Source organism: Petromyzon marinus, chromosome 50 (genome assembly GCF_048934315.1).
Source record: "Petromyzon marinus isolate PM22_M1 ecotype Great Lakes invasive population chromosome 50, UKy_Petmar_22M1.pri1.0, whole genome shotgun sequence".
NCBI lineage: Eukaryota > Metazoa > Chordata > Hyperoartia > Petromyzontiformes > Petromyzontidae > Petromyzon > Petromyzon marinus.
In genome coordinates this window covers 1,744,467-1,760,075 of record NC_133716.1, presented here as the reverse complement: position 1 = coordinate 1,760,075, position 15,609 = coordinate 1,744,467, and the positions used below count along the sequence as shown (strand labels likewise).

At 47.2% G+C, this 15,609-nt stretch overlaps 1 protein-coding gene across 3 annotated transcripts in view; it reads left to right on the top strand.

Annotated features, from left to right (window-relative positions):
* The window catches only part of LOC116953253 (uncharacterized), a 305,948-nt gene that overhangs the window by 156,385 nt on the left and 133,954 nt on the right, over positions 1-15,609 (top strand). For all 3 annotated transcript variants that reach the window (XM_032973299.2, XM_032973298.2, XM_032973300.2), the window contains 4 exons: positions 2,273-2,317; positions 4,527-4,580; positions 10,944-10,988; positions 12,895-12,948. In XM_032973299.2, the coding sequence (XP_032829190.2) occupies positions 2,273-2,317; positions 4,527-4,580; positions 10,944-10,988; positions 12,895-12,948 (198 nt within the window). The remainder of the gene's footprint in view (positions 1-2,272; positions 2,318-4,526; positions 4,581-10,943; positions 10,989-12,894; positions 12,949-15,609) is intronic.

Sequence of the window (15,609 nt, the reverse complement as noted above, 5' to 3'; positions counted from 1 at the left end):
CACTAATGGTTCAAATGTCTTTTGTTTGTTAGTGTCGCCTTGGAGGGCTGATAAAATAACTACCACTTTGTGGGAAGTCAATAGTGGCGAGGTTGTTTGTTTAATGCTCGTGGTCTTTCCACTGACCTGACGAAAACAAGTCTACCCATAATGCAATGTAACAGTCAACATTTTAAAATGTTACTTTTAATACAAATTCGTTTATGAAGCGCTGCCTATTTAAATAACTGAGTGGTGTGTCCGTTACTCAATAACCACCATTAGCTAACTATTCATGTGCCAATTAAAACCCTGTTAATCAGGAACATGGTGTAAAGTGTTGTCTTCAAGCCTTACCACGCCCTCTGTCTCTCTGGATTCTCTGTCTCTGTGCTATGAAGAGAGGCCATCGCCCAAAACCTCACACATATATTTTATTTTCAAAGGTGCAATACGATTGACGGATGTGTTAGCGCTTCAGTTTTTTTGTTTTCAAATGAATAGTCTGGTCCCGACATGGCAATGTGGAATTTCCACTGTCAGCCCTGGGTCGCATATAGAGACGTGCTCTTAATCCTCACACTTATGCACATAGACGCAGACACACACGTATAACATCACGCAATAATACATATAGATACACACAGTATGCAAGCAATCAGCATATTTATTTATACTGGTAGGAATCCAATAAGCTATGAAGCTCTTTTTTACAGATGTGTAAGTGGGGGCAGGTCAGACATATACAAATACTAGCATACATACAAACATACTCGTATCCAAACGTATTTGCATATATACACACACCCACATCATCATCAGCCATGATCAATCCACTGCTGGATGAAGACCTCCCAAAGCCACCACTGCTACCTCTCACAATCCTGCGATGCAACAATCCATCCAAAGCACATGAACTGACTTAAACCCACAGAGACGCACGCATTATAATACACTCACACAAAATCACAAAGACAAACACACACGCATTTTAATACACTCACACAAAATCACAAAGACAAACACACGCATTTTAATACACTCACACAAAATCACAAAGATAAACACACACACACGCATTTTAATACACTCACACAAAATCACAAAGACAAACACACACGCATTTTAATACACTCACACAAAATCACAAAGACAAACACACATTTTAATACACTCACACAAAATCACAAAGACAAACACACACATTTTAATACACTCACAAAATCACAAAGATAAACACACACACGCATTTTAATACACTCACACAAAATCACAAAGACAAACACACACATTTTAATACACTCACACAAAATCACAAAGACAAACACACACACACGCAATTTGATACACTCACACAAAATCACAAAGATAAACACACACACGCATTTTAATACACTCACACAAAATCACAAAGACAAACACACACATTTTAATACACTCACACAAAATCACAAAGACAAACACACACATTTTAATACTCACACAAAATCACAAACACACATGCATTTTAATACACTCACACAAAATCACAAAATCACAAACACACACACACGCATTTTAACTCACACAAAATCACAAAGACAAACACACACACACGCAATTTGATACACTCACACAAAATCACAAAGATAAACACACACACGCATTTTAATGCACTCACACAAAATCACAAAGACAAACACACACGCATTTTAATACACTCACACAAAATCACAAAGACAAACACACACGCATTTTAATACTCACACAAAATCACAAAGACAAACACACACGCATTTTAATACACACACACAAAATCACAAAGACAAACACACGCATTTTAATACACTCACACAAAATCACAAAGACAAATACACACGCATTTTAATACACACACAAAATCACAAAGACAAACACACACGTAATTTGATACACTCACACAAAATCACAAAGACAAACACACACACGCATTTTAATACACTCACACAAAATCACAAAGACAAACACGCATTTTAATACACACACACAAAATCACAAAGACAAACACACATTTTAATACACACACACAAAATCACAAAGACAAACACACATTTTAATACTCACACAAAATCACAAACACACACACACATTTTAATACACACACAAAATCACAAACACACACACGCATTTTAATACACACACACACACACATTTTAATACACACACACAAAATCACAAAGACAAACACACACACACACATTTTAATACTCACTCACACACTCGTGCACGAACACTCACGGAGATTGTCTTCTCGTCTTGTGATCTCTTTTTAAAGGGAACCCCAGGACCTCAGGGATCTATTGGCATCCCGGGAGAGAGGGTAAGGAGAGAACAACACAATTCTTACACACACACGCACACACCGCATACTGTTGGGAAGTAACACGCGACTGTGATCACATCTTTGCGCTATCACCCCGGTTTTCAGGCTGTACCGTTACTTAGCATTGTCGACGTTGATTTACTTTCTTTACTATTCACCTTCTCAGAATTTAACAAAAAAACAAAAAAGGGATATTAGTATGGTATTGGGACAGCTTGGGTTTGTGTGAGAATCGTAGCAGCAGCAGCAGCAGCAGCCAGTCCTCGCACAGATCACGACTCACGGCTCGCAGCCACAGCGCAGGGCTGGCTTCTCTGAGGTTAGATCGAGACAGAAAAAAAGCTTGATCATTTAGAGTAACGAAATGTCAATTAAAAATATACAATGACGGGAATGTGCCAGTTATTTGTATCCGGCCAGGTGGCTCGACGGGAGAGCGAGCGTCTCGCAGTCGGAAGGTTGTGAGTTCAAATCCTGGAATGGGGTTGACTCAGGCCATCATCCCTTTCGGGGTTGTGGGGGTGTAAAAAACGAGTTGTCCTATGGATAGACTTATCCCCGCCATGTGAATTGGAATTCCAACCATTGGCCTCTTGGCAGATGAGCATCGGCCTCATTGCTCATTTGAGCAGGAGATCACTTTGACTTGTTGAACCATGAATAATGAAGTCGTTTGAGACCTGCTACTTTTTAAAATCATCCAGCCACCAGTATAGGTACATGTGTCTGTGTGTGTTGGGCGTGCCGCTTGCCACCCGCCCCCTCGTGTGCTGTGCCACCCTTCATAGGTGGTCGCGAACAGCACTTGCCCCCAAAGTCTGTTAAGGCTATACTGGGGATATTTGTCTGTATGTATCGAAAGGGATAAGGATTTGCATGCATTCAAAGCTTAAATGCAAATATAATCTTAAAGCGCTTTACAAGAAAATCATAAAACACGAAAAAACCAACAAAATAACGATAATGCCGGATAATGAAACAGCTTAGAACCTGCTCACTCGCTCACATGATGAACACCACGGGTACCAAAGTCCAGAACCAACGGAATGCAATGAAAACGTTCCAATTTCACAGGGTGAGATGAAATCCCAGTCCAGCGTCACCTCCTATTCTCCAAAAACCACACCGGCAAATGCCAACCGCCTCTTACCACCCCAACCACACCAACAGCCCCAACCTCCTCCACCACCAGTGTGAGCAGAAGAAGAAGGAGGGGACACTTGAGGGGGCACCCTGGGAGAGGCCCTGCTGCTCACAGCCACGAGGCAGCTCAGGCTGGCCCCCGACAATGTGGTTGCCACCTGTTCTGAAGTTCTCAGGAAGTCCTTTTAGTGAGGAAGCTGGTAAATAATGCCTTCCCAGAACATAACATTTCAGTTTCAGTTTCATTTATTTGGTATAGCCCTGTGAGCCATTCGGCTCTTGAATCGGGTGCAACCGCAACAAACAAAAAACATGAACAAGAAAACATCTTAAAGTGATTGTGACTAAGTCTTCCAGAAAAAGCACCGCACACCAACGCTGTGTGCAAAAACCCCAGTGGGATGCAAGTCAAACAACAACAACAACCACAAGACAACTTTGATTAAAGCCATCAGTTTAACTCCGTACTACAACAAACAAACATGGCCAAACCAAAAAAGTTCGAAATAATTCCCCCCCCCCCCGCCGCTACATTTGCATAATGATGATAATAATAGACCACTCAAGACAACGTAGATGCACGTGGTTCTCCCCTCCGGTATTGTGAGATTCAGGTCTCCCCGCTCCATGCGGGTTCGGTTGGTGCAATGTCACGTGGTGTATGCGGCTAACCTATTTGCGTGTAGGTGGATGTGCCTTCTGTATGTGTATATAAGTACGAGCGTGTGTGTGTGTGTGGCTGTGTGTGTGTGTGGCTGTGTGTGTGTGGCTGTGTGTGTGTGTGGCTGTGTCTGTGGCTGTGTGTGTGGCTGTGTGTGTGGCTGTGTGTGTGTGTGGCTGTGTGTGGCTGTGTGTGTGTGGCTGTGTGTGTGTGGCTGTGTGTGTGGCTGTGTGTGTGTGTGGCTGTGTCTGTGGCTGTGTGTGTGTGTGGCTGTGTCTGTGGCTGTGTGTGTGTGTGGCTGTGTGTGTGGCTGTGTGTGTGTGTGGCTGTGTGTGGCTGTGTGTGTGTGGCTGTGTGTGTGTGGCTGTGTGTGTGTGTGGCTGTGTGTGTGTGTGTGTGCAGGGTCCCTTAGGGAAACCAGGACTCCCAGGACTTGCCGGATCTGATGGTCCCCCGGTGAGTACGGCGGCGACAACACAATATTAAACACCTCTAGACAGGTACTAACACGAGCGGGAATCCCGTTGAGAATCGGTGGTAATACAGGGCATTACTTTCATGGAGGGGGGTTTGCCAAAATATAGCGGGTTTTTAATGAAGAGTAATTTTGTGTACAAGAAATGTTCCACAACCAGGTCACACCCCGGCCCCCCACCTCACCAAATGCCCCCCTCCTCCTCAGACGTCCTAAACCCCCCCCCCCTACCACCGTGTGCCCCTCAAACCCACCAACCTGCTTACCCCAATTTTTGCACACACCCTCTTGCAATAGAACATGCCTCTCCATTCTGCCTATCCACTGTGGCTATCCATGGTATGATTTTGAAATCGCAAGTAGAGACAGTGTAAATGACAACGTGGGTAAGCAGCACCAGGGCCAATAAGCCAAACGAGCCAATTGTATGCTACAAAGTTAAAATAATTTCGACCTCGCTTTCATTAACTACGTATCGTAAGATTGAAATGCCTCCTCGTTCGTTGAAATTGGTGGATCGCTCTTGGAGGAGTTCTCTGGACGTACAAACACGCAGACGTACAGGCGGACAGGTTATTGTGGCACTGTGGTCAGAACACTTACGTATGTTGAACTTCTTTCGCACCATATGTAGCCTACCGTGCTAATCGGAGGTGCGGGAGAAAGACAACAAACGGAACCCAAGAACAGTTATAAAGAAACGAGTTTGTCAATCTAGACGATGATTTAAAGGTGCGTAGCTCCAGCGGCATCCTAATATCGGAAGGAAGAGCGTTCCAGACGGCCGCAGAAGCGCGTTTGAAAGGCCGCAATGCAGTGACCGTCTTTGTTCGATAGTTAGCCAAAAGCAGCTGCTGCTGCTGCGAAGGTGACCGGGGGAGTTTGCGTGATGGTGGTTCATGCCCCTTGACGAGATCAGCAAGGTGTTACGGTTCGTTTGTGGCAAGCGCACTCTGTGTGTCACGAGCCGCTCACTCGCGACGAGAGAGAATGACTCGGAGGCATGAGGAATCACAGATAGGCAGGAAGACAGCATCCAGGCAATGAGCCGGCATGACCAATGATCACGACAGCTCTGCAGCCCTATATGTATAAATATGTTTTCAGTCCATTAATGAGTGCTTGGAGGAAACCGGAGCATCCAGAGAAAACCCAAGCGGAGAACACCTACGCATGCGAGAGGGCAGCATCCAATCCCATACAGATGAAGCACATGGAGATTCATCCACTTGCTGTACTGAAATCTCCCTGGCAAGTCAGGGCATGACACTGCAATGTCCACAGGAAGGGAGTTAGACAACATTCGTGCAATCCACCAATCCTTCGCTGCCTCCACAGGACAGGATTACTGGCCACGTGCATAGCCACTGCCGCCCGGCACGTAGCGATGATAGGCAGCCGCATGAACGGAGGTGCATAATGGGTATGAAGGCAACAACGTAGAAAAACCAAGGCAGATGGTGAGACGCAAATGTACTTGCACAGACACATATGTGCCTGCTTTCCGGCCAACACAATCTCGATGATAACAGCATCCAACTGTGAAGATTGAAAGAGCCTTAAATGTTATTCCGGAAGCAATCTAAAGCAGTTACATTCATAACGTCGGAACAGCACGCCGCCACACGCACCGTTTCATCATATATATTTTTTTATATGGAAAAAAAATACTTCACGCATTTTTAAATCAAATGTGCAAATGAAACACTTCTCCACACACGTGCACGTTTCTGCCAAATTGGACGTCGCTCCATTATCCTCGGGCAAATGTGTTTTTTTGTCTTACGAAAGGAACAACGGTTTGAGAGTTATACAACGTGTCGAGAAAATGAACTGCATCGTATGACTGACAGCACCCAGTAGCGAAATACCCCGCAGCGAACCACCCTGTAGTGATACACCCTGTAGTGAAACACCCTGTAGTGAAACTCCCTGTAGTGAAACTCCCTGTAGTGATACACCCTGTAGTGATACACCCTGTAGCGATACACCCTGTAGCGATACACCCTGTAGTGAAACACCCTGTAGTGAAACACCCTGTAGTGATACACCCTGTAGTGAAACACCCTGTAGTGAAACTCCCTGTAGCGATACACCCTGTAGCGATACACCCTGTAGCGATACACCCTGTAGCGATACACCCTGTAGCGATACACCCTGTAGCGAAACACCCTGTAGTGAAACACCCTGTAGTGAAACACCCTGTAGTGAAACACCCTGTAGTGAAACTCCCTGTAGCGATACACCCTGTAGCGATACACCCTGTAGCGAAACACCCTGTAGCGAAACACCCTGTAGCGATACACCCTGTAGCGAAACACCCTGTAGCGAAACACCCTGTAGCGATACACCCTGTAGCGAAACGCCCTGTAGCGATACATCCTGTAGCGAAACACCCTGTAGCGATACAGCCTGTAGCGAAACACCCCGTAGCGAAACACCCCGTAGCGATACACCCCGTAGCGATACACCCCGTTGCGAAACACCCCGTAGCGATACACCCTGTAACGATACACCCTGTAGCGAAACACCCTGTAGCGAAACACCCTGTAGCGATACACCCTGTAGCGATACACCCCGTAGCGAAACACCCCGTAGCGATACACCCTGTAACGATACACCCTGTAGCGAAACACCCCGTAGTGAAACACCCCGTAGCGATACACCCTGTAGCGAAACACCCTGTAGCGATACACCCTGTAGCGATACACCCTGTAGTGAAACACCCCGTAGCGAAACACCCTGTAGTGAAACACCCTGTAGCGAAACACCCTGTAGTGAAACACCCTGTAGTGAAACACCCTGTAGCGATACAGCCTGTAGCGAAACACCCCGTAGCGAAACACCCCGTAGCGATACACCCCGTAGCGATACACCCCGTTGCGAAACACCCCGTAGCGATACACCCTGTAACGATACACCCTGTAGCGAAACACCCTGTAGCGAAACACCCTGTAGCGATACACCCTGTAGCGATACACCCCGTAGCGAAACACCCCGTAGCGATACACCCTGTAACGATACACCCTGTAGCGAAACACCCCGTAGTGAAACACCCCGTAGCGATACACCCTGTAGCGAAACACCCTGTAGCGATACACCCTGTAGCGATACACCCTGTAGTGAAACACCCCGTAGCGAAACACCCTGTAGTGAAACACCCTGTAGCGAAACACCCTGTAGTGAAACACCCTGTAGTGAAACACCCTGTAGCGAAACACCCTGTAGCGAAACACCCTGTAGTGAAACACCTTGTAGCGATACACCCTGTAGCGATACACCCTGTCGCGATACACCCTGTAGCGATACACCCTGTAGCGATACACCCTGTAGTGATACACCCTGTAGTGATACACCCTGTAGCGATACACCCTGTAGCGATACACCCTGTAGCGATACACCCTGTAGCGAAACACCCTGTAGCGATGCACCCCGTAGCGATGCACCCTGTAGTGAAACACCCTGTAGCGATACACCCTGTAGCGATACACCCTGTAGCGATACACCCTGTAGCGAAACACCCTGTAGTGAAACACCCTGTAGCGATACACCCTGTAGTGAAACACCCTGTAGCGATACACCCTGTAGTGAAACACCCTGTAGCGAAACACCCCATAGCGAAACACCCCGTAGCGATACACCCTGTAGCGATACACCCTGTAGTGAAACACCCTGTAGCGATACACCCTGTAGTGAAACACCCCGTAGCGAAACACCCTGTAGCGATACACCCTGTAGCGATACACCCTCTAGCGATACACCCTGTAGCGATACACCCTGTAGCGATACACCCTGTAGTGAAACACCCTGTAGCGATACACCCTGTAGTGAAACACCCCGTAGCGATACACCCCGTAGCGATACACCCTGTAGCGATACACCCTGTAGCGATACACCCTGTAGCGAAACACCCTGTAGTGATACACCCTGTAGCGATACACCCTGTAGTGAAACACCCCGTAGCGATACACCCTGTAGCGATACACCCTGTAGCGAAACACCCCGTAGCGATACACTCTGTAGCGATACACCCTGTAGCGATACACCCTGTAGTGAAACACCCTGTAGCGAAACACCCTGTAGCGATACACCCTGTAGCGATACACCCTGTAGCGAAACACCCCGTAGCGATACACCCTGTAGCTATACACCCTGTAGTGCAACAATCACAGCTTGACGTAATCACTCTGTATATAAGCACAGTTCTGATGTGAGCAACTTTGCTTAGATTGCATTGGTGGAGGGCAAAGCGACTCGCAACTTCTGTTACGAGAAAACTACTTCGGATATAAGGACAGCTGGCCTTGCTCACAAGTGATGTGCTATTTTATAGACTACTGTGTAGACTCTGCATGTCTATTAATGTCATATCGTTCATGTGTCACAAAAACGTTCCGATCCAAATTTTTTTCTTTTCGTCAGAGCCACAAAAGTAACTCATTAAAACATATCACTTTGGAATCACTATGTGTGCATGTTGGACTTCGTTCGCACCCTACGCAGACACCCGTGCAATTTGGAGACGAGAATGAGGACTAGGTATCGGGTTGGGATTCGAAGGATTCTGCGTACTGTAGCTATTATTTTTGATAGCCAGGTGGTGGTGCTGGCTACGCACGTGACCTGCAATCCAGCACTGCGGATGCGAGGGTTGGTGAATCACACGATTGTTGTGAAACTCCCTTCCCGTGGGCGTCGAGGTGCCACACGCTGGCTCGCCAGGAGAATACGGTCCAGCAAGTGTGGACTAATCCACATCTGTACCATCTGTATGGGATACAGCGATGACCGCTCCCATGTGCGGCTTTGCTCCAGGCACTCCAGTGTTAGGGTTAGGATTTTGGTTTTGGTTATTGCAGGATTTAATCATGGGCAAGCAGTTTAGGGTTAGAGTTAAGATTGTGAAATGGCTCTGGACTATGTTCGTGCGAGTTATGGCTTGGTCAAAATCATCATCTTATTGGTCATCCGAGTCCATAAAAGAGCATTCACTGTTTACAAATCCACGAGCATGTGCAGCTCACCGCAACATCCCTCCCTTTGCATTGCATATCATCCCAGTAAGGGAGCTGTCACTCGCAAATTGGGACAATGATTGCCTGGCCTTGCACTACGCTAATCTCGGGCGACGTTTCTCCCCCAGCCCTCCGCCCACAGTTAAACGGATTCCGCCATGCATTTCCAAAGTGTCGCAGCGACTTGTGGCGGGTACAACTGTGTGGCTCCGTGCTTACAACCAGGGCGGTCAAAGCGTCCGTCGCTGACCGCCACCGACCGGAGCTGGGGGGCTAAGGGAAAATGTTCCCCGTGCCTCATGCAGAAGAGAGGTTCCAGAACGGGCATCGTTTTTTTTGTTTGTCGCTAATCAATAGCGGGGACACCCCCCCCACCCCCCTTGTGGCATTCTGTCCCGGGCCTCCGGCCATGGCCTACAGCCAAACTCCGGGTGGCCCTGGCCCTCTGGACCTAGGGTTCGTGGTTCGGTTCCCATTCTGGGAGGCACGTACGTAGGGTGCACACATACGCACACGTACTGATATCAGAATCAGAATATTAATTTATACTGGAGGAATCCCATGAGCTGTAAAGCTCTTTTTCACAGATGTCCAGTAGGGGCACGTGGTCCGAACGTCACAACAACAAACAGTGCACAAACACGATAGGAATGCAAAGTGTAGGAAAGGTAAACATCACTTTTATATAAATAAAACTAAATTTTGATTTAAAGCCTTCGTGACTGCAGGGATTCATATTCTTGTTTCTTTCGGTAAAGTCACGTAGAAGGGAAACAATAAAATAATAAATATATATATAAAACAATAAAATTCTCACGACGTTTCGACTGCAACACAAGCAGTCATCATGATGATTGCTTGTGTTGAAGTCATCATGATGACTGCTTGTGTTGCAGTCGAAACGTCGTGAGAATTTTATTGTTTTATATATATTTTTATTATTTTATTGTTTCCCTTCTACGTCACTTTACCGAAAGAACCAAGAATAAATACAACTAACTTATGTTTTATCTTACCAGGTAATGCCCACTGAGGTATCAACATATTTTTTCAAAAACGACCTGGCCTCAAATGATAGCTGTATACAAACACATACTACCTACTAAAATATGCGAGTGCCAATTAGGATGATCGTTAAGTGGTAGTTCCAGGAGACATTTGAACAAACACAGCGACAGACACAGGTGAACTGTAAAACCAAAAACTATCTTCTTAATAGGATTTGTCTGCATGTGTGTATTTACATATAGATATACGTGTTTGCATTCAGGTGTTAAATCATGTGTGTGTGCCTGCGTCTTTGTGCCTGTGTGTGTGTCTGGTCTGTAGGGTCACCCAGGCAAAGAAGGTCAACCAGGAGAGAAGGGGGGAGCCGTGAGTACCTCTTGCAGCCATCTCTAGAACAAGAGAACAAGAGGCTCATAATGGCCTTGTTAAAGACCCTGAGCCGGCAGTGTCGAGATCGCATGCAATGCTCTCAGCCTTGACCAAACCACCAACTCAAGTTCTGAATAGTCTGTACAAAGGCTGATAGGTTTGTACATGCTATGTGGTGGTCACATTACGGACATGCATGCAAGGCATGAAGGGGAGTCGGGCCTTCCTGCTGTTAGTGAGCAGCACATTTGTTTCCAGCCCGCGCGCATTGCCTCGCTGTGATGGGATTCCCTACGATTTACAAAAAGCGATGGAATAGATTTGGGCTGTGAGATCCTGGACTTGATCCCTGCGTTTCACCCAGGGGCACAGCCGCTGCAACTGTCAGGACACCCCGAAAATGTAGACACGGCTAAGAGACAACCACGACATTTTTAGACGCGTCGTGGAATTTTTGAGCCTGTGTTTTGTTGGCCCCCTTTGAACGAGGCGCTAGTTATGCCGGTGGCGGAACCTTAGCGTTGCACAGGAGTGCATAGCAGTCGGCTGAGCGCCGAGTTGGTAGACGGGGTGGTGTAGATTTCACGCAGTCGTAGTGTAGGAGAGCTGCGCTTATCCGTGGCGTAGTTGGGGAGGCGGTTGAACTTCACTGACCCCGTTACCTGCTCAGCAACCACACGGGAACATTCGTGAGCAGTGCCCCCCCTCCCACCCCACCCCCCACAATGTCCACAGTACGACATTTTTCGTGCTCATTTCTGAGATCTAAAAAAATATATATACGTATAAAAAAATACCGGACGCGTGACAAGCCGGGGAAAAACCACTCCTCACAGAGGCTGAAGCAGCGCCCACTACCGGTTGGTGAGAGAGATCTTCTGAGGTGACTCCTCAGAAGTTTTCCCGTGGCGTCACCTTCCAGGGTCATTCCCTGAAACGACGCGAGGCCCCCGCCGACGGAAGGAGTTCCTACGCGGTTACATTTCTTCGCCTCTTCACTTGTGCTCGGCAGCGCGCGATGCGGGGACGCCATCGGTAATCGAGGGGGTCCCCCGCTTGTACGGCGTCACTGTGTGTTCCTGGAAAGCACCGTCGTCGTAAATCGTACCCCTGTTTTCCCACAGGCAGTAGAAACTGTGGAAGGCATCACTCGTCGATCTGTGTGTTTTTCCTTTTATCGGCCGTACTTAGCGGGGTCTAATTATCATCATCATCATGGGGCCTCCTTTGCCAGTACCAAAATAGCAGAATAGGTTTTCCCCTTTTTTTCTGGCAACAAAACAGGTGTTAAGATGTTAAAACACCGAACTGAAACCTTTTACAAGGAATCAGGTCTGCATTAACCACACTACTTGTGGCCAGAGTGCAAACAAAAAACGTACTCTGATAATATATGCATTGTCTTTGAAACTGATTGGTCTAATCAGTAAAAGTCCACAAAATCACACTGAAGAAGAACTAAAGCTCCACGGGCAGGTCACATCGGAAACCGGACCGACTCCGTTCAAACGCGTTCAAAGACGCGTCGTCCATCAAGTTTCTCGTCGTAAAATCGATCCGTGGTGCCGTATATCGGAGGCCGCCTGTGCATGAAACACAAACTGCAAGAAAGAGTCTCACGGTCCGTAGTTTTGGAGGCTCCTGCTTTTGATTTATCTGTTGCAGTGCCCTGAATAAGATGCTCGGATCCATGATTGAGAACACTTAAAACGCCACGCAGCTTGTACAACATCCTGCTTGCTGTGCTGCCTCCTTATACAGAACTCATCGCCTCTCTGCAAGTGGCAGTGACTTGGTGTGGGGTGGCCTGTAATCCAGCAGTGGATTACAAAGGACTTAAATGTATTTTTTTATTATTATTAAGTAACACTAAGGCGATGTGATTGTCGCGTCTCTCTTTCAGGGTCCTCCAGGAGCTCAGGGTCCCGTTGGATACCCAGGTCCTCGAGGTGTCAAGGTGAGCTCGGTTCGTTATCGACGATGCGTCGTCTTGGCTGCCACGAGCCGTCAGAGTGCTGCACTCCATCAGAGCACACATCTCAGCATTCGCGTTTGCGGGTCTAGCTGTTGTACTGCTGTCTCTCTGTGTCTAGCTGTTGTACTGCTGTCTCTCTCTGTCTAGCTGTTGTACTGCTGTCTCTTTGTGTCTAGCTGTTGTACTGCTGTCTCTCTGTGTCTAGCTGTTGTACTGCTGTCTCTCTGTCTAGCTGTTGTACTGCTGTCTCTCTGTCTAGCTGTTGTACTGCTGTCTCTCTGTCTAGCTGCTGTACTGCTGTCTCTCTCTGTCTAGCTGTTGTACTGCTGTCTCTCTGTCTAGCTGTTATACTGCTGTCTCTCTGTGTCTAGCTGTTGTACTGCTGTCTCTCTGTGTCTAGCTGTTGTACTGCTGTCTCTTTGTGTCTAGCTGTTGTACTGCTCTCTGTCTAGCTGTTGTACTGCTGTCTCTCTGTCTAGCTGTTGTACTGCTGTCTCTCTGTGTCTAGCTGTTGTACTGCTGTCTCTCTGTCTAGCTGTTGTACTGCTCTCTGTCTAGCTGTTGTACGGCTCTCTGTCTAGCTGTTGTACTGCTGTCTCTCTGTCTAGCTGTTGTACTGCTGTCTCTCTGTCTAGCTGTTGTACTGCTCTCTGTCTACCTGTTGTACTGCTCTCTGTCTAGCTGTTGTACTGCTCTCTGTCTAGCTGTTGTACTGCTGTCTCTCTGTGTCTAGCTGTTGTACTGCTGTCTCTCTGTCTAGCTGTTGTACGGCTCTCTGTCTAGCTGTTGTACTGCTGTCTCTCTGTCTAGCTGTTGTACTGCTGTCTCTCTGTCTAGCTGTTGTACTGCTGTCTCTCTGTCTAGCTGTTGTACGGCTCTCTGTCTAGCTGTTGTATTGCTCTCTGTCTAACTGTTGTACGGCTCTCTGTCTACCTGTTGTACTGCTCTCTCTGTCTAGCTGTTGTACTGCTGTCTCTCTGTGTCTAGCTGTTGTACTGCTGTCTCTCTGTGTCTAGCTGTTGTACTGCTGTCTCTCTCTGTCTAGCTGTTGTACTGCTGTCTCTCTGTGTCTAGCTGTTGTACTGCTGTCTCTCTCTGTCTAGCTGTTGTACTGCTGTCTCTCTGTGTAGCTGTTGTACTGCTGTCTCTCTGTCTAGCTGTTGTACTGCTGTCTCTCTGTCTAGCTGCTGTACTGCTGTCTCTCTCTGTCTAGCTGTTGTACTGCTGTCTCTCTGTCTAGCTGTTATACTGCTGTCTCTCTGTGTCTAGCTGTTGTACTGCTGTCTCTCTGTGTCTAGCTGTTGTACTGCTGTCTCTTTGTGTCTAGCTGTTGTACTGCTCTCTGTCTAGCTGTTGTACTGCTGTCTCTCTGTCTAGCTGTTGTACTGCTGTCTCTCTGTGTCTAGCTGTTGTACTGCTGTCTCTCTGTCTAGCTGTTGTACTGCTCTCTGTCTAGCTGTTGTACGGCTCTCTGTCTAGCTGTTGTACTGCTGTCTCTCTGTCTAGCTGTTGTACGGCTCTCTGTCTAGCTGTTGTACTGCTGTCTCTCTGTCTAGCTGTTGTACGGCTCTCTGTCTAGCTGTTGTACTGCTGTCTCTCTGTCTAGCTGTTGTACTGCTGTCTCTCTGTCTAGCTGTTGTACGGCTCTCTGTCTAGCTGTTGTACTGCTGTCTCTCTGTCTAGCTGTTGTACTGCTCTCTGTCTAGCTGTTGTACTGCTCTCTGTCTAGCTGTTGTACTGCTGTCTCTCTGTGTCTAGCTGTTGTACTGCTGTCTCTCTGTCTAGCTGTTGTACTGCTGTCTCTCTGTCTAGCTGTTGTACTGCTGTCTCTCTGTCTAGCTGTTGTACGGCTCTCTGTCTAGCTGTTGTATTGCTCTCTGTCTAACTGTTGTACGGCTCTCTGTCTACCTGTTGTACTGCTCTCTCTGTCTAGCTGTTGTACTGCTGTCTCTCTGTCTAGCTGTTGTACTGCTCTCTGTCTAGCTGTTGTACTGCTGTCTCTCTGTCTAGCTGTTGTACGGCTCTCTGTCTAGCTGTTGTACTGCTGTCTCTCTGTCTAGCTGTTGTACGGCTCTCTGTCTAGCTGTTGTACTGCTGTCTCTCTGTCTAGCTGTTGTACTGCTCTCTGTCTAGCTGTTGTACTGCTGTCTCTCTGTCTAGCTGTTGTACTGCTCTCTGTCTAACTGTTGTACTGCTCTCTCTGTCTAACTGTTGTACTGTTCTCTCTGTCTAGCTGTTGTACTGTTCTCTCTGTCTAGCTGTTGTACTGTTCTCTCTGTCTAACTGTTGTACTGCTCTCTGTCTAGCTGTTGTACGGCTCTCTGTCTAACTGTTGTACTGCTGTCTCTCTGTCTAGCTGTTGTACTGCTCTCTGTCTAGCTGTTGTACTGCTGTCTCTCTGTCTAGCTGCTGTACTGTTCTCTCTGTCTAGCTGTTGTACTGTTCTCTCTGTCTAGCTGTTGTACTGTTCTCTCTGTCTAGCTGTTGTACTGTTCTCTCTGTCTAGCTGTTGTACTGCTGTCTGTCTAGCTGTTGTACTGTTCTCTGTCTAGCTGTTGTACTGTTCTCTGTCTAGCTGTTGTACTGCTGTCTGTCTAGCTGTTGTACTGTTCTCTGTCTAGCTGTTGTACTGTTCTCTGTCTA